This window comes from Schistocerca nitens, chromosome 2 (genome assembly GCF_023898315.1).
Source record: "Schistocerca nitens isolate TAMUIC-IGC-003100 chromosome 2, iqSchNite1.1, whole genome shotgun sequence".
Lineage (NCBI taxonomy): Eukaryota > Metazoa > Arthropoda > Insecta > Orthoptera > Acrididae > Schistocerca > Schistocerca nitens.
In genome coordinates this window covers 21,167,270-21,187,806 of record NC_064615.1, presented here as the reverse complement: position 1 = coordinate 21,187,806, position 20,537 = coordinate 21,167,270, and the positions used below count along the sequence as shown (strand labels likewise).

General features: G+C 39.9%; 1 protein-coding gene across 4 annotated transcripts in view; it reads left to right on the top strand.

Moving 5' to 3' along the window:
* The window catches only part of LOC126235680 (E3 ubiquitin-protein ligase RBBP6), a 400,367-nt gene that overhangs the window by 68,871 nt on the left and 310,959 nt on the right, over window positions 1-20,537 (top strand). For all 4 annotated transcript variants that reach the window (XM_049944411.1, XM_049944412.1, XM_049944413.1 and 1 more), the window contains exons 3-4: window positions 13,852-13,939; window positions 14,017-14,062. In XM_049944411.1, coding sequence (XP_049800368.1) covers window positions 13,852-13,939; window positions 14,017-14,062 — 134 coding nt within the window. The remainder of the gene's footprint in view (window positions 1-13,851; window positions 13,940-14,016; window positions 14,063-20,537) is intronic.

Below are 20,537 nucleotides of genomic sequence, written 5' to 3'. Positions count from 1 at the left end.
GTCCTACCAACCGTTCCCTTCTCCTTGTCAAGTTGTGCCACAAACTCCTCTTCTCCCTAATTCTATTCAATACCTCCTCATTAGTTATGTGATCTACCCATCTAATCTTCAGCATTCTTCTGTAGCACTACATTTCGAAAGCTTCCGTTCTCTTCTTGTCCAAACTATTTATCGTCCATGTTTCACTTCCATACATGGCTGCTCTCCATACAAATACTTTCAGAAATGACTTCATGACACTTAAATCTATAGTCGATGCTAACAAATTTCTCTTCTTCAGAAACTCTTTCCTTGCCATTGCCAGTCTACATTTTATATCCTCTCTACTTCGACCGTCATCAGTTATTTTGCTCCCCAAATAGCAAAATTCATTTACTACTTTAAGTGTGTCATTTCCTAATCTAATTCCCTCAGCATCACCCGACTTAATTAGACTACATTCCATTATCCTCATTTTGGTTTCGTTGATGTTCATCTTATATCTTCCTTTCAAGACACTGTCCATTCCGTTCAGCTGCTCTTTCAAGTCCTTTGCTGTCTCTGACAGAATTACAATGTAATCAGCGAACCTCAAAGTTTTTATTTCTTCTCCATGGATTTTAATACCTACTCTGAATTTGTCTTTTGTTTCCTTTACTGCTTGCTCAATATACAGATTGAATAACATCGGGGAGAGGCTACAACTGTGTCTTACTCCCTTCCCAACCACTGCTTCCCTTCCATGCCCCTCGACTCTTATAACTGCTATCTGGTTTCTGTACAAATTGTAAATAGCCTTTTGCTCCCTGTATTTTACCCCTGCCACCTTTAGAATTTGAAAGAGAGTATTCCAGTCAACATTGTCAAAAGCTTTCTCTAAATCTACAAATACTAGAAACGTAGATTTGCGTTTCCTTAATCTTTCTTGTAAGATAAGTCGTAAGGTCAGTATTGCCTCGCGTGTTCCTACATTTCTACGGAATCCAAACTGATCTTCCCCGAGGTCGGCTTCTACCAGTTTTTCCATTCATCTATAAAGAATTCACGTTAGTATTTTGCGTCTGTTACTTATTAAACTGATAGTTCGGTAATTTTCACATCTGTCAACACCTGCTTTCTTTGAGATTGGAATTATTATATTCTTCTTGAAGTCTGAGGGTATTTCGCCTGTCTCATACATCTTGCTCAGCAGATGGTAGAGTTTTGTCAGGACTGGCTCTCCTAAGGCCATCAGTAGTTCTAATGGAATATTTTCTACTCCCGGGGCCTTGTTTCAACTTAGTTCTTTCAGTGCTCTGTCAAACTCTTCACGCAGTATCGTATCTCCCATTTCATATTGCATCTATATCCTTTTCCATTTCCATAATATTGTCCTCAAGTACATCGCCCCTTTATAGACCCTCTATATACTCCTTCCACCTTTGTGCTTTCCATTCTTTGCTTAGAACTGGGTTTCCATCTGAGCTCTTGATATTCATATAAGTTGTTCTCTTTTCTCCAAAGGTCTCTTTAATTTTCCTGTAGGCAGTATCTATCTTACCCCTAGTGAGATAAGCCTCTACATCCTTACATTTATCCTCTAGCCATCCCTGCTTAGCCATTTTGCACTTCCTGTCGATCTCATTTTTGTGACGTTTGTATTCCTTTTTGCCTGCTTAATTTACTGCATTTTTATATTTTCTTGTGCAATAATTTAGAGGGTTGCAATTTATCTCTGTAGTCATTATGTAAAACTGGCTCTTGAAACTTCGTTAGTAGATTTTCTAAGGATAGTTTCTATCTGTCACCAAGAGTCCACCAGTTCTGTTCTTTCAACATCTCGGTGAAACTCTCTTGCAGGTCAGATAAACCTATGACCATTCATGCTGCCCTGCTCTTTTAACGTTCAATATCCCCTGCAAGTCCTATTTGGTACAGGTCCCACATACTTGAGCAGTGTGCTAGGCTGGATTGCACAAGTGATTTGTAAGCAATCTCCTTTGTAGACTGATTGCATTTCCCTAGTATTCTACAAATAAATATGAAGTCTGCTACCTGCTTTGCCCACAACTGCGACTATGTGATTCTTCGTCTTCATGTCGCTACTAAGTGCTACACCCAAATGTTTGAGAGCGTTTACACAGTTCAACAGTAACTCACTTAATATTATGTTATGGGATGCTTTTTTTCGTTTTTTGAAGTGCACAATTTTTGTAAATTCACACAATTTCAAAAGCAAGCAAAAGCAGAAAAGTAATAGAACGCTATCACAGTTAACTTAACAACTCAAGCAGCCAAGCTGTTGACCAGAGTAATGCCCAGAAGAATGGATGAGAAAATTGAGGATCTGTTAGATGACAATCATTTTGGCTTTATAAAAACGTAAACACTGGAGAAATGCGATCTGAAATTGCACTTGATAATGGAAGTGAGACTGAAGAAAAGCCAAGACATGCTCATAGGATTTGTAAAATGGTGAAATACGTATGAAATTCAGAGAAGAATAGGGCCAAGCTATAGGGAAAGACAGGTAGTGTACAATATGTACAGGAACCCATCTCTGACAATAAGATTGGAAAACCAAGAATGAAGTTCTCAGATTAAATAGTGTGTAAGGCAGGGATGCAGTTTTTCACCTCTACTGTTAATCTACATGTATACGGTGATGAAGCAATAACAAAAATAATAGAAAGATTCAAGAGTGGGATTAAACTTCAGGGTGAAAGGATGTCAGTGATAAGATTCGTTGATGACATTGCTTATTCTCAATGGAGGTGAAGAAGAATTAGACCATCTGTTGGATGAAATGAACAGTCTATTGAGTACAGAATTGGGACTGAGAGTAAACTGGGCTAAGAAAAAAGTAATGAGAAGTAGTAGAAATGAGAATAGTGAGGAAATTATCATAAAAAATGGTGATCAGGAAGTAGATGAAGTTAGAAAATTCTGCTACCTTGGAAGCGTAATAAACCGTGATTGACAAAGTGAGGAGGTCATAGAAAGCAGACTAGCACAGCAAAATATGGCATTTCTGGCCAAAAGGAGTGTACTAGTATGAAACATAGTCCTTAATTTGAGGAAGAATTTTGTAAGAATGTGTATGTTCGGAGCACAGCATTGTATGGTTGTGAACCTTGAGCAGTGGGGAAACTGGGACGGAAGAAAATCAGAGTGTTTGCGATGTGGTGCTACAGATGACTGTAGAAAATCAAATGAGCTGATAATAAAGTAAAGAAGGGGGAGATTCTCCAGAAAATCTGTGAAGAACATATGGAGAACAATGTCAAGGAGTAGGAACATGATGATAGAACATATGTTAAGGCATCAGGGAATGACCTTCATGGTATTAGAGGGAGATATAGAGAGTAAATATTGTTCCATTCGTGAATGGAATAGCAAGGGGAGGACAATGTAATCTCCACCATACATCGTAAGACAGTTTGCTTAGTAAATGTGTAGAAAGTACCAGACACCACAGTCAGAGCTCCAGCCTCTTTTCTTTTTACCTTTAATCCATTATTCACTTGAGGCTTCATTTAAGTCTTCGTACTATAACTGTTGAAAATTGGAGATACCACTCATCTGTATTACTAAATGGGTGAAACAGTCATTCAAAGCACAGTCACCAAGACTCAGGTACAGGTAGCCTTTTTTACGGCTGCCAGGGGCCACAAAAAACTGATCTAACTACTGACCAAATTCAAAATGCTGTCGTAATGTACTCATTAAAAGGTATAACCTTACATTAAAGGTTTAACACAAAAAGTAAAGTATTAAAGTCAGAAACTACAAATACATCTTAAAGGATTAAAACTTGTGGTGCTGAGGTTATGCTGACTATATTAATCAAGCACTTGAGAATGAAAGCACTTACCAACTTCCAACAAACTTTATACCTCATCTTAATTCTTTTCAAAACATTTCCTTGCTAACATCTCCCCCCCCCCCCCCCCCCCTCCCTCCCTCCCTCTTAGATACACGCACTGCAATGTTAGGCGCATCTAGACGAGCTAATCGGCAGCCTAGAGCCTAGAATTGTTAAGAGGCAAGGTGAATTTGATTCATGGCCAAATGCTTGCAGGTCCGTCAGTTTTCTGATGTTATTTGTTGTGTAAGTGTCAGTGAAGCAAGTTAAAAGAAATTTGTAAAAGAGATGACAGAGAAATGAAGAAATGTATTGACATTAAAACTAAAATTTGTCAGTTGAAAGATTTGGGAAGGGGAAAACTGCTGCAAAACTTAAGTACTGATTATGGTATTGGAATGCAAATTTTATGGGACACTGAAAAGAATAAGCAGAGAATACAGGATTTTGTTGGGAAATGTGGTTCTAGTTCTAGATCATGTGCATGGAAAAAGCATGAAGATTTAATGAATTAGATGCTGCTCTTTTGCAGTGGTTTAATTAAAAATGAGCAGAAGGTGTCATTGTTTCATGCGTGATGTGTGCTGAAAAAGCCAAATTCTTCATGAAGCTCTATGGTTGGAGGCAGAATTTATTGCTTTATCTGGATGGCTAACAAACAATGTCGGGGGATATGTGAACTACTGTGAAGGAGAGCGGCTTAGTTCAAATATTATGGCAGCTGATTCCTTATGGGAAGAGTTCCAGAAATTTGTGGAAGAAGAGAATTTTGTACTAGATCAAATGTATAGTGTGGATGAGAGTAGTCTGTATTGGAAATGTCTAGCAACCGGAACCCTTGCGTTTAAAAGCAAAGTTTGTGCTCCTGGATATAAGGCATCTAAAGAATGCATTACAATTTTTTGCATGCTAATGCTTCTGGGAACCACAAAGTGAAACTACTATTGATTGGGGGAGGGGATATCACAGCTAAGGATGCAACCAAAAAGGAGTATGGGTGGATAGTGAAATTTTCAAAAACTGGTTTCACACATTTGTACCACAAGTTCGGAAATTTCAGGAAGAGGAAGGATTGCCATAGAAGGCTGCTCTATTGTTTGATAATGCCCCTCACATCCCGATGAGGATTCTTGTATCTGACGATGGTTTCATTGGAACTAAGTTTCTACCTGCTAATGTGACTGCCATTATACAGTCAATGGACCAAGGTATAATTGAATCAGTAAAATGGCACAACAGGACTGGTGTACTCAGAATGCTAGTTGATGAGGATGATTTGGTGGTGTTGTGGAAGAAGTTTATGGCAGTTCTAGATGCCATACGTAGGATTTCTGATGCAGGAAGTTAAGCCACATAAACTAGTTCAATCATGGGGGAAAATTTTTCCAGATGTAGAAGCAAGTGATTTTCAAAGTATCGGTATGAAGAAATAACAGCTGCACAAATAATGAATCTGGCAATATGTTTAAATGGTTTTAAGATGTTAATCAAGAAAAGAGGCCAGAGATCCGTGCACATAAATCCGCCTTCTAGTTCTTGAGTGATGCCAAAACAGTGACCACTGTGTCACAACACAGCAGAGTAAAGGACAGTGAATGTGATTGTGCATGAAGATAGTGACCTTATCAGTCATTGTGCCACATTGAAATGTTTCAGTACAATCCATTATTGCTGTAAGAAAAATTCAAAATGCTGTGCAAAGAAATCAGCTCCTCTCAGAAGCAGATGAACTTCACAGACTATTTTAAGAAATAAACAGGCCTACAGTACCAATACACAGAAATTGTATAAACTTTTGAGCAAAGAATACACGTTTGAAAATACTTTGGTTATTCATGCATCTTCTCTCCCACATTACCCCGATAATAGTGTGTGCACTGTATATCATGTTTCACTTGTAGAAAAACTTGTTTTATAGAATTGATGGCTTCACACACAGCTGGTTTGAATTATATGTAGCACACACAATGCAAAGAGTTGTGCTGAATAATTCAGACAGTATCGGGAAGGCAGAAAATTTTAGTGATGGGGTAAAAATCACAGAGTGAGTCCCATAGGGTTCAACTTTGTCATCTCCTAATTCTTTTGTCCGTGCATGCGTGCGTGTGCGTGTGCGTGTGTGTGTGAGACCTTCCACTTTTACATTCAACAAGCGGAATTATTACTTTTTGCAGTCAAGACTAGTGTTATAATAAATCCCATTAGTGAAAAAACAAGATGTTTTGTAGAGAAGTATTTTGCAGTTTTGTGAAAATAGACTATCCCTAAATTTTGGGAAAGCACAATATATTCAATTCTGTACAACAAATAGAGCCATCCCAAAAGCACATGTACAGCAGGAGTCTGTAAGTAGGGTAGGATGCCCCAAATTTTTATGGGTACATATTGATGAAAACTAAACTGGGAGAAGCAGGTCACTGAGCTTCTCAAACAGTTGAGTTCAGCTAATTTTACTATTTGCATAATTGCTAGACTTGGAAAGAAATGAAACAAACTACTGACATAATTTACACATTTTCACTCAATAATACCTTGTGAAATAATTTTCTGGGATAACTCAATAATTTCAGAGAAAGCATTGATTACACAAAATCATGTAATAAGAATAGTATGTGGTGTTCACACACATTTGTCGTGTAGGTACCTCTTAAAGAAATTGAACATGTCAGCTGTGTCATCACAATACATGTATTTGCTAATGAAATTCATTCACAAATAATCCATCACAATTTATGAAGAATAATGATATCCATATGTAAACACTGGAGAAAAAATGATCTTTATGATGCATTATTAAAACTATCAGTGGCTCAGAAAGGAATTTGGTAAGCAGTAATGAAAATTTTTGGTCATTTGTCCAGTACCATAAAATGTCTGACAAGTAACAAAGAAAATGTTAAATATAACCTAAAATCATTTCTCCTGGACAAATCCTTCAAGTTGAGGGATGAATTTCTATCTAAAAACTAGTAACCTGGAGAGAGAGAGAGAGAACTTGCTTTTAAGTATAGTTGCAGGAGCAGGATTTGAAAAGTGTGTTCATTAATACAAACACTAATCATGTATACATGTCCTGTAACTAGGTCATTCCACATCCTTTTAATAAAAGAATTGTTCAGGTGATCTATGGAACATACACTATGTGATCAAAAGCATCTGGACACCTGGCTGAAAATAACTTAAAAGTTCGGGGCGCCCTCCATTGGTAATGCTGGAATTCAATCTAGTGTTGGCCCACCCTTAGCCTTGATGACAGCTTCCACTCTTGCAGGCATATGTTCAATCAGGTGCTGGAAGGTTTCGTGGGGAATGGCAGCCCATTCTCCAAGGAGTGCTGCACTGAGGAGAGGTGTCAATGTTGGTCGGTGAGGCCTGCACAAAGTTGGCGTTCCAAAACATCCCAAAGTTGTTGTGTAGGATTCAGGTCAGGACTCTGTGCAGGCCAGTCCATTACAGGGAAGTTATTGTTGTGTAACCGCTCCGCCACGGGCCGTGCATTATAAAAAGGTGCTTGATTGTCTTGAAAGATGCAATCGCCATCCCTGAATTGCTCTTTGACAGTGGGAAGCAAGAAGGTGCTTAAAACATCAATGCAGGCCTATGTTGTGATAGTGCCACGCGAAACAACAAGGGCTGCACGCCCCCTCCTTGAAAAACTTGACCACACTCTAACATCACTGCCTCTGAATTTTACTGTTTGCACTACATGCACTGGCAGATGACGTTTATCGGGCATTCACCATACCCACACTCTGCCATCAGATCGCCATATTGTGTACTGTGATTCATCACTCTGCACAACATTTTTCCACTGTTCAGTTGTCCAATGTTTATGCTCCTTACATCAAACGAGGCATCGTTTGTCATTTACCGGCATGATGTGTGTCTTATGAGCAACCATTAAATCCAAATTTTCTCGCCTCCCGCCTAACTGTCATAGTACTTGCAGTGGATCCTGATGCAGTTAGGAATTCCTATGTGGTGGTCTGGATAGATGTCTGTCTATTATACCCTACAACCATCTTCAACTGTAGGCGGTCTCTGTCAGTCAACAGACAAGGTTGGCCTGTGCGCTTTTGTGCTGTATGTGTCCTTTCACGTTTCCACTTCACTACCACGTCAAACCCTGTGGACCTAGAGATGTTTAGGAATGCGTAAATATCTTGTGCAGACGTATGACACAAATGACCCCCAATCACCTGACCAAGTCCGAAGCCCATGAGTCCCACAGAGTGCCCTATTCTTCTCTCTCTCTCTCTCTCTCTCTCTCTCTCTCTCTCTCTCACACACACACACACACACACACACACACACACACACATCCATCTGCACATATACAGACACAGGCAGACATATGTAAAGGCAAAGAGTTTGGGCAGAGATGTCAGTCGAGGCAGAAGTACAGAGGCAAAGGTGTTATTGAATGACAGGTGAGGTATGAGCGGCGGCAACTTGAAATTAGCGGTGGTTGAGGCCTGGTGGGTAACGGGAAGAGAGGATATATTGAAGGGCAAGTTCCCATCTCCGGAGTTCTGATAGGTTGGTGTCAGTGGGAAGTATCCAGATAACCTGGATGGTAATGAGGATCACCCGGTGGCTAAACATGCCTTGGTGCACGGCCAACACATCTTGGCACAGTGTTACACCGTCCAGGTTATGTGGATACTTCCCACTGACACCAACCTATCAGAACTCCGGAGATGGGAACTTGCCCTTCAATATGTCCTCTCTTCCCATTACCCACCAGGCCTCAACCTCCGCTAATTTCAAGTTGCCGCCGTTCATACCTCACCTGTCATTCAATAACATCTTTGCCTCTGTACTTCCGCCTCGACTGACGTCTCTGCCCAAACTCTTTGCCTTTACATATGTCTGCTTGTGTCCGTGTATATGCAGATGGATATGTGTGTGTGTGTGTGTGTGTGTGTGTGTGTGTGTGTGTGTGTGTACGCGCACGTGCGTGTGCGATTTATACCTGTCCCCCCCCCCAAAAGGTAAGTCTTTCTGCTCCCGGGATTGGAATGACTCCTTACCCTCTCCCTTAAAACCCACATCCTTTCGTCTTTCCATCTCCTTCCCTCTTTCCTGATGAAGCAATCGTTGGTTGCGAAAGCTTGAATTTTGTGTGTATGTTTGTGTGTCTATCAACATGCCAGCGCTTTCATTTGGTAAGTCACATCATCTTTGTTTCTAGATATATTTTTCCCACGTGGAATGTTTCCCTATATATAATAGAGGGAACGAAAGTGCTGGCAGGTCGATAGACACACAAACATACCAACGGTTGCTTCATCAGGAAAGAGGGAAGGAGAGGGAAAGACGAAAGGATGTGGGTTTTAAGGGAGAGGGTAAGGAGTCATTCCAATCCCGGGAGCGGAAAGACTTACCTTAGGGGGAAAAAAGGACAGGTATACACTCGCACACGCACACGCGCGCACACACACACACACACACACACACACACACACACACACACACACACATACACAGACACAAGCAGACATTTGTAAAGGCAGAGAGTTTGGGCAGAGATGTCAGTCGAGGCAGATGTACAGAGGCAAATATGTTGTTGAAAGACAGGTGAGGTATGAGCAGCGGCAACTTGAAATTAGCGGAGGTTGAGGCCTGACGGATAACGAGAGGAGAGGCTATACTGAAGGGCAAGTTCCCATCTCCAGAGTTCTGACAGGTTGGTGTTAGTGGGAAGTATCCAGATAACCCAGACGGTGTAACACTGTGCCAAGATGGGCTGGCCGGGTACCAAGGCATGTTTAGCTACAGGGTGATCCTCATTACCAACAAACACTGTCTGCCTGTGTCCATTCATGCAAATGGACAGTTTGTTGCTGGTCATTCCCACATAGAAAGCTTCACAGTGTAGGCAGGTCAGTTGGTAAATCACGTGGGTGCTTTCACACGTGGCTCTGCCTTTGATCGTGTACACCTTCCGGGTTACAGGACTGGAGTAGGTGGTGGTGGGAGGGTGCATGGGACAGGTTTTACACCGGGGGCGGTTACGAGGGTAGGAGCCAGAGGGTAGGGAAGGTGGTTTGGGGATTTCATAGGGATGAACTAAGAGGTTACGAAGGTTAGGTGGACGGCGGAAAGACACTCTTGGTGGAGTGGGGAGGATTTCATGAAGGATGGATCTCATTTCAGGGCAGGATTTGAGGAAGTCGTATCCCTGCTGGAGAGCCACATTCAGAGTCTGATCCAGTCCCGGAAAGTATCCTGTCACAAGTGGGGCACTTTTGTGGTTCTTCTGTGGGAGGTTCTGGGTTTGAGGGGATGAGGAAGTGGCTCTGGTTATTTGCTTCTGTACCAGGTCGGGAGGGTAGTTGCGGGATGCGAAAACTGTTTTCAGGTTGTTGGTGTAATGGTTGAGGGATTCCGGACTGGAGCAGATTCGTTTGCCACGAAGACCTAAGCTGTAGGGAAGGGACCGTTTGATGTGGAATGGGTGGCAGCTGTTATAATGGAGGTACTGTTGGTTCTTGGTGGGTTTGATGTGGACGGACGTGTGAAGCTGGCCATTGGACAGATGGAGGTCAATGTCAAGGAAAGTGGCATGGGATTTGGAGTAGGACCAGGTGAATCTGATGGAACCAAAGGAGTTGAGGTTGGAGAGGAAATTCTGGAGTTCTTCTTCACTGTGAGTCCAGATCATGAAGATGTCATCAATAAATCTGTACCAAACTTTGGGTTTGCAGGCCTGGGTGGCCAAGAAGGCTTCCTCTAAGCGACCCATGAATAGGTTGGCGTACGAGGGGGCCATCCTGGTACCCATGGCTGTTCCCTTTAATTGTTGGTATGTCTGGCCTTCAAAAGTGAAGAAGTTGTGGGTCAGGATGAAGCTTGCTAAGGTGATGAGGAAAGAGGTTTTAGGTAGGGTGGCAGGTGATCGGCGTGAAAGGAAGTGCTCCATCGCAGCGAGGCCCTGGACGTGCGGAATATTTGTGTATAAGGAAGTGGCATCAATGGTTACAAGGATGGTTTCCGGGGGTAACAGATTGGGTAAGGATTCCAGGCGTTCGAGAAAGTGGTTGGTGTCTTTGATGAAGGATGGGAGACTGCATGTAATGGGTTGAAGGTGTTGATCTACGTAGGCAGATATACGTTCTGTGGGGGCTTGTAACCAGCTACAATGGGGCGGCCGGGGTGATTGGGTTTGTGAATTTTAGGAAGAAGGTAGAAGGTAGGGGTGCGGGGTGTCGGTGGGGTCAGGAAGTTGATGGAGTCAGGTGAAAGGTTTTGTAGGGGCCTAAGGTTCTGAGGATTCCTTGAAGCTCCGCCTGGACATCAGGAATGGGATTACCTTGGCAAACTTTGTATGTGGTGTTGTCTGAAAGCTGATGCAGTCCCTCAGCCACATACTCCCGACGATCAAGTACCACGGTCGTGGAACCCTTGTCCGCCAGAAGAATGGCGATGGATTGGTCAGCCTTCAGATCACGGATAGCTTGGGCTTCAGCAGTGGTGATGTTGGGCAATCCTTCTTAAAAAACCAAAAACCTTAATCCTACTCTATAGTAATATTTTTTTGATCTTGGACATTTATGGTACATGTAATGTGCAGCAAGAAGAAATTGTATAGTTCTGATGAACATACACACTTCTCCAGAATGAGATTTTCACTCTGCAGCGGAGTGTGCGCTGATATGAAACTTACTGGCAGATTAAAACTGTGTGCCGGACCGAGACTTGAACTCGGGACCTTTGCCTTTCACGGGCAAGTGCTCTACCAACAGAGCTACCCAAGCACAACTCACGCCCTGTCCTCACAGCTTTACTTCTGTCAGTATCTCGTCTCCTACCTTCCAAACTTTACAGAAGCTCTCCTGCGAACCCTGCAGAACTAGCACTCCTGAAAGAAAGGATATAGCAGAGACATGGCTTAGCCACAGCCTGGGGGATGTTTCCAGAATGAGATTTACACTCTGCAGCAGAGTGTGCTCTGATATGAAACTTCCTGGCAGATTAAAACTGTGTGCTGGACCGAGACTCGAACTCGGGACCTTTGCCTTTCGCGGGCATCTGCTTCGTAGAGCACTTGCCCGCGAAAGGCAAAGCTCCCGAGTTCGAGTCTCGGTCCGGCACACAGTTTTAATCTGCCAGGAAGTTTCATACACACTTCTATTTCTACGGAGTATACTAGTTACATATTTAGCTGAGATATTCAGTATATAGATAAGATTGCAAGCACAAATATTTTGAACTGGTATTATTGTGCCGTGTTAGTTCTTTTAAAAACATGTAACAATACTTTCACACTGGCAGCTGGCATATGACACAAGCTAATAACTTTACAGAAAAGGTTGTAAATCATGGATTTACGTCCCAAAATAATACACAAACCAGATGTATGAACATAATGAAGGAAAAGAAAAGTTCTCAACATCCAGCAGGAGGCAAAATTGATGATGATGGACTGCAGTTTCCAAAATGAATCATTCATTCTGCAGTCGAGTGTGTGCTGTGAAACTTCTTGATTAAAACTCTTTATAGGTGCGGGGACTCTAACCTTGATCTCTACCTTTGTGTACATCACTTTTACCGACTGAGCTTTACAGTGAGTGATTACTGGTAGAATTTAACCTGTGAAGGCAGGTCATGTGCTATACCAGGATAACTCAATGAGTAGGGGCATTGCTCCTGAAAGGTGATGGTCCCAAGTCCTGGTTTGGCATAAAGTTTCAATCAGTCGAGAAGTTTCATTGCATACAGTTATCTAAACAGGTCTTTTCTCTCCTTGCCTCCTAATCGTGAAGTCTGTCATCCCTGGGTCAGTCCATATTAAAGCAGCCAGTTTTTAGAACTTTATGCCTCGTATTCTCAGAATTTTTAAAAAAATGTTTAATGACATCCGTGTAGTTAAGAAATGATTCAAATTCTAATAGCTTTTGACCATGCCAGTATTGTGTGTGTGAGCTTCAAAATTTGAAAAATTGTCCAGTTTTCCAAATGTTTTGAGGAATGAAATTGGAGTGTAACTCCAAAACTATTGAAGCTATAGAATTCAAGCTAGTGTTATTTAAATCCCTTAAACTGTGCTTTAATTTGAAATGCAACACAGCACTAGGATGTCATTAAACTAATCCTGCAAAGATCTAAAATATTTGTTATTTGTAAATCTCAGAAACATCCATTTTATCCCTTTCACAAAATATATTTGTTTTTACATATATATGTTTGCCTTTGATAAAACTTGGGAAGGGTGAAAGGCTGATTTGAAAGGGAAATTATTTCTGAACCGTAGTATTGCACCACTCTGATTTTTCTTGGCAGGTCATATGGAAAGGGATGGTAAATGACAAAAACTTTTGCATCTTTTATTCTACTGGTAAATGATGATATTTTCATTGTAGTGGTTATGAAAGTGTGAAATTTCGTATAATTTCTTTACTATGGGGGCACAACGATAAAAAATAAAAGGTGTTCCACTTGCCCTTAAAGTTGTTAGAATTGTGATAAGACAAATGGCACAGTGAGCATAATGTTCAATGATTCGAGGTAACGAAGAAGAAATTCTTCCATTACCATAGGTTCAGGAGGGTAAAAGGGAACTTTTATTTAAAAGACTAGGGTAGTAAACACTAAATTTTTAGTCCTGTTTCCAAGATACAAATTTCACTTTGTGTGTGTGTGTGTGTGTGTGTGTGTGTGTGTGTGTGTGAGAGAGAGAGAGAGAGAGAGAGAGAGAGAGAGAGAGAGAGGGAGAAAGGGGGGGGGGGACAGACAACACACTATCATAAGTATAAAATTTTATGTTGTGAAAAGTTTCCCATTTTATATGCTGTCCATGTGTCAGTATGAAAAATTCTTTTTGCAGTTACAGTATGGTTAAAAGAATATTGAAATTCTAGCTTTATTATCAGACATTGGTGTTTGAACTATACTACCTCAGCATATATAAATGTCTAGTCTTTTTATATATATTTGTTGCATTTAGGACATGATTTTCATCTGTTTATTGTAATTAATTTTTATGTTTTCGTGTAATTTCATTTATTTTTTTATATCTGTTGCAGTTTATGTGGATGAAAGTGCTCTTATACCAAAAAACACATCGTTAATTGTTGCGCGGGTCCCACTAACTGCTCAGCAGAAGAAAGCTTGGTAAGTAAATGTAAGAACTACTTGTCACGTAACACAGTATTAGTAGCCACATTACATTGGTTGCTTTTTTATTTTAGGGACCGCGCTGAAGCAGCTCAGCCTCTTCCAGCCTTGACAAAAGTGGTAAGCACATAATTCTACTTGTATTCAAGAATAAGTGCATGTCAGTTTACGCCTTCAGCAGTTTCTGGTCGTCGTTATCAAAGTTAAGTACCTGTGTTGTCTTGCTATGCGGTGCTACATGACCATTCTCTCAGACATCTTCAGTTTGTTGCAATGTGTTGGTGCTGGAAGAGGACTGTAATCTGTCAAAGCGACAAAATGATGTAAAAATTTAGTGGTAATTCTTCTGTATTTTATGCCCACGGGTGTTGATACCTAGCTGCTGTTACCATGATGGGTGAGCAGACCTCATAGCTCATAATAAACTACTTAAAACAGACATAATAAACTACTTAAAACAGACATATGTCTTACTATGACATCAGTGATTGAAAGTGAGTAAGTAACGGTTCTTAAAAAGATAGTTCACTTGTTTCTGCTCATTTACATTGTTGAGCACATCTCTTTGTTCCGTGACCTTCAAGGCACCGGCAAGCCATGGTGTCCAAAGAACAAGCTCTCCACTACAGGACATTGAGAGGTTTATTCACTGCCGTGCCTTGCCGATGTCCAGAGATGACATAACTTACCCTTTATCTGCACAGATATAAAACGAGAATGTGCAGAGTGAGTTGTGTTACTCTTACCAACTACTTAAACTATGTTTTCAGCTCTCACGAACCTCTTTTGTTGACCGAAGAGGATAAGGGTGGAATACATTATTCTGAAGAATCCCATGTTACGCTACAGAATATATTGAGATTTATTGTGAGCTTAAGGATTTGTAGCAGTATTCACAGTTCCTTCTTGGCAATTTTGGAATTACTTATCCTGAAGCTCGGTTATAAATACTACGGAAGCTCCACGAATAAATCTTGTCATATTGTATTAGGCCTTTACTATCAAATATGAAAAATATGCAGACCATTAAACAGACATATAAAAATACTAGTTAGTTTTCTAAATTAAATTTGGTAAGTCATCATGCAGTGAACAGTTGTTAAATGGTATCTCTTTTGCTGTTCCTGATCATCGTGAATGCAGGTCATCACATTGAGTAGCATTTGTAACCTGGAACATAAATATGGTATTCAATTATCAAATGTTACCCTGTCAAGTAGAAATGAAAATTCGTTTCTTTTAATAGTTTATTCATAATTGTTCTTCCACATGTCCTTACAAATGTTTCCACAAAGTTTCATTGTCCTGCGATCACTTCTTTTTCATGGAGGCCTGGCCCTCTCAGGTAGAGAAAATTTAATTATAACCATCCTGTATTTAATTTTAGGGTGATTAAATATACTATTCAGAAATGAATATCATCACTGTCATTAAGCTATCCCCTGAAGAAATTTTGTTGGACATGGTTCTAAAGCCAGTTGAATTCCAGGAGACCTGATATTACTGCTTGGCTTGAAAATAAAAATATTCCATATAGTGCAAGTCAGGCACACATTAAACTCTTGCTACATATTTATTTAAACAAAAATACACACAAAAATGTTCAGTCTTGTTGTTTCTGTCCTACTCTGTGTGCTTTTAATTTGTTTTGTCTGTTCTTTGTCTGCGTTTTTCTTCTCCTGTCTCGTCTGTTGTCTCTATTTTCCGTATTTTCCTCGGTGTGGGTGTTTTTTAAGTTTTGGAACAAGGGACCGATGACCGTTGCAGTCTGGTCCCTTTAATCCCACAAACCAACCAACCAACCAACCAACCAACCAAGTCTTGTTGTTTATGAGCAGTAATCCCATGCAGTTAATTCGAGAAGTAGACTAAAGGTTATGTGAAAAATGAGGATGGGAATTGGGTGCGAGCTTCGCAGATCATCAATTCTTAATGCAAATACTGACCTCCGACATCAGACAAAAATAAATGTAATGAAATATGCATAAATAGATGAAGAGACCTGATATTGTAAAAATACATAATCATTTATCAGTCTCTGGAATCAGTTCCAACTGTTAAGTGTCCATGAGTGCCCAGTTGTGACTTCAGACGGGTAAAGAGATTTAATTTACATGTGTAAGAGTCACTTGTTTATCTAGTTCAAGGCTACTGTCTGCTAGTCTTGGATCCTTATCAATTGGATTAGTGGAAGAGTTCAGAAAGAGCTGTGCAGTTTGTTGCAGTTTTGTTTCTGCACAGAGAACATCGATAAATAGACCATGATGTCCAATTGGGCATTGTACAAGCCTCAAAAATTCCAAGGGCACACATTGCAAGAAAGTTCATGTTACTTCCTCCAACAAACATCTTAGTGATTATGATGGTAGAATAAGCGACTCTTGGGGTTGCAGAGTGTGGTAATGACAAGAGTTTCTTTCTTGCACTAGCCACAAATTGAACAGAAGTAAATGTAAAATATGAACTCGCATAATTACCTGCTGCGTTGCTCATGAAGTAATGTGAGGATCTAAAATTCATAATAATGCAAGTCCAGAATGAATCTTTCACTAGGCATATTGTATAGTGTTATGAAACTTTCCAAGATACTAAAAATTAGTGCTACACCTGAACATAAACCAGTACTCTTGACTTTCATGGGCAGAGCTCTTATCAACATACTTTACACATTGTCTAAATGATTAATGGAAAATCTCATATAAAGATGTGAAACAAATACTAACAAAGAGATAGAGGGGCTGGCCAGTACTTACCTCAGCTCAGTAGAGCTGATAGATACACAAAACAGAACAGAAAATTTACGTTCCTAGCTTTCGGAACTTTGTTCCTTTGTCAGGGAGGAGAGGGGGGAAAAAGGGAAGAAGGGAAAGTGGATTCAGTTACTCACAACCCAGGTTATGAAGCAACAGGGAAAGGTAAACAGGGAGGGTAGCAAGGATGGAGGCATGGTTTGGACACGGACACACACACACACACACACACACACACACACACACACACACACTCACTGTTACAAGGAAGAGATAGTCATATCAGATAACAAAATAAAGACAATATGGGATATAGTGAAGGAGGAGACCGGTAGAACCAGACACGAAGAGGGACAAACAGCATTAAGAGGAAATGATACTTTGGTGACAGATGTGTATAGTGTTGCAGAACTTTTTAACAAACATTTTATTACTGTTACTGAAAAGATTGGGGTTGTCAGGTTCTGTAGATGCTGTTATGGAATACCTCAGACCAGACATTTCAAGTAACTTCCATAATATGAATTTGACCCTCACTACCCCAGCAGAAATAATGTCCATCACAAAATCTTTAAAATAAAAAACAGTGGGTATGATGAAATATCAACGAAGTTAATTAAATAATGTGATTATGAGTTAAGTAACATATTAAGCTATCTTTGTAACCAGTCGTTTATCAGTGGAATAGTTGTTGAATGGTTAAAAAATGATAAGTTAAGCCACTGTTTAAGAAGGGAGATAAAGAAATATCATCAAATTTCCGTCCAATTTCACTTTTGCCAGTATTCTCAAAAATTTTAGAAAAAGTAATGTACAATCGACCTTATGACCATCTTATCTCAAATAACATAGTGTCTAAGTCACATTCGGATTTCTAAAGGGTTCTGATATTGAGAGGGCTATCTAAACTTACAGTGAAAATGTGCTTAATTCATTAGATAAAAAATTGCAGGCAACTGGTTTATATTTTTTGATCTGTCAAAGGCATTTGACTTTGTAAATCACGATATCCTTTTAAGTAAATTAGAATATTATGATGTAACAGGAAATGCTCCAAAATGGTTCAACTCTTATATCTCTGGCAGGAAACAAAGAGTGTTATTAGGAAAGAGACATGTATTAAGCTATCAGGCATCATCCAACTGGGAACTAATTGCATGTGGGGTCCCACAAGGTTCCATTTTAGGGCCCTTACCTTTTCTTGTCTATATCAATGACCTTTCATCAGTAACATTACCAGATGCCAAGTTCGTTTTGTTTGCCGATGATACAAATATTGCAATAAATAGCAAATCAAGTGTAGTCTTAGAAAGATCAGCTAATAAAATATTCATGGACATTAATCACTGGTTCCTAGCCAATTCTTTCTCACCAAACATTGGAGGAGGGAAAAAAAAACAAAAAAAAAAAAAAAAAAAAAAAAAACACTACATGCAGTTCAGAACTTGTAAGGGGTGTCCCACGAGTATATGGCTAACATACGATGACAAGCATATAGAAAAAGTGGACAGTGTTAAATTCTTGGGATTACAGCTTGATAATAAATTCAACTGGGAAAAGCACACCACAGAACTGCTAAAGCGTCTTAACAAATCTCTATTTGCAATGCAAATTCTGTCAGACATAAGGGATATAAAAAAGAAACAGCTGGCATACTATGCTTACTTTCATTCCATAATGTCATATGGGATTATTTTTTGGGGTAATTCATCAAGCTAAGCTAAAGTTTCCCGGGCACAAAAACGTGCAGTAAGAGTTATATGTGGTGTGAACTCAAGAACATTCTGCAGAAGCCTGTTTACGGAACTAGGGATACTAACTACTGCTTCCCAATATATTTATTCTTTAATGAAATTTGTCATTAAAAATATATCACTTTTTTAAACCAACAGCTCAATTCATGGAATCAATACTAGAAATAAGAATAATCTTCACAAGGATTTAAAGTCACTTACCATATTTACTTGAATCTAAGCCGCACTCGAATCTAAGCTGCACTTGAAAAATGAGACTCGAAATCAAGGAAAAAAAAATTTTCCCGAATCTAAGCCGCACCTGAAATTTGAGACTTGAAATTCAAGGGGAGAGAAAAATTATAGGCCGCATCTCCAAATCGAAACAAAGTTGGTCCATTGTAATATGAGACACAATTTAGGTCGAATGAATGATGATACAGCTACAGTAGTTTGGTTCGAGTCGTAAGCTTAGCAGTTAAGCTTTACCAGGTAGCCATTGCTATGCGTCAGGCGCTCCGTCCGTATTTATACGGGTACCCTTCCTTTTCCACGTCGCCTGGTTTGAATTGATTGCTTATTTTTCTTTGATCTAATAAGTGCAGTTTTCTTTGTTATAGGTGTTTACGTCACCCTAAGCTGAAAATGCATTACTGTACTGTGTCATGCATTGTTTGTCGCATTCTGATAGTGTGTGTTTACGGCCTGTCACTGCTCGCGGCATGGCTTGCTTTTGTGCGCGCTACCGCCACTTACAATTAAAAAAAGAGAGAGGAATCTTCTCGTTAGTGAAACAATGGCAAGAAACTGCTATTTGTTGTTACTTACACTGCAGCTTTCTTTGATAATGATCAACAAGAACCAAATAATAGACTGCGTATGATAGATGATGTTCTGAACGAGAGTTTAGCGAAAATTTTCCTCCGTTTGAAAATCTTTGCAGCCGCCTCTTTAGTACATTACATTCTATCCAGAAATTAGAGTCATCTTAGATTTAAAAATCTAGTCAATTGCCGTGCTTCATTTCTGACTGTATCACTATTAAGCATAAGAATAATAAGAATATAAACATGACATGATATGTATATTCTTCCGCGTTTGCTGTTGTCTCACTCTAGTTTCGTAGTTTATTAGGCAGACAGGATTTAAATGAGATAGCAGCAAACATGAAACAGTACATGGTAAAATGTTTATATGTGTATTATTATTATGGTGATGCGAATATTGCATGTGATTCACAATTTATAAAAGTTCCTATTAGCAACCATCTCTTCTCACAGGTAGGAAAAAATTCAGAACGTAGAGTTGGCCATATTGGCAAACATCCCAAACAGTCTTGCCAGTTGGATTTTCGTAGTACATTGAAATGCTGCTACATTTGAAGATGAACAATATGGAATTTGTATTTACTTCGTTGGATAATGTATGAAAATGAAAATGCAGTGGTCGAAACTCGGGGTGGAGAAAATAGCTCGTCTTCCACTTTTTTTTTTTTCCTGGCACAGAGGTTTTGGCGCCAGTATTTATCTTTGTGCCTACAAAGCATGCCTGTGTAACGCTACATATATTCGACGGCAGAAGTAAGTTGTGGCGGCACCCACCAACTTTTTCAGAATTTCCGCTTGCTTTGCACTCGATTCTAACAAGGGAACCTCCCCATCGCACCCCCCTCAGATTTAGTTATAAGTTGGCACAGTGGATAGGCTTTGAAAAACTGAACACAGATCAATTGAGAAAACAGGAAGAAGTTGTGTGGAACTGTGAAAAAATAAGCAAAATATACAAACTGAGTAGTTCATGGGAAGATAGGCAATATCAAGGATATTGGGATCGCAGGAGCGCCGTGGTCTCGTGGTAACGTGAGCAGCTGCGGAACGAAAGGTCCTTGGTTCAAATCTTCCATCGAGTGAAAAGTTTAATTTTTTATTTTCAGTTTATGTGACAAACTCCTATGTTTTCATCACTTTTTTGGGAGTGATTATCACATCCACAAGAAAACCTAAATCGGGCAAGGTAGAAGAATCTTTTTACCCATTCGCCAAGTGTACAAAGGTGGGTCGACAACATATTCCTGTCATGTGATGTACATGCCGTCACCAGTGTCGTATAGAA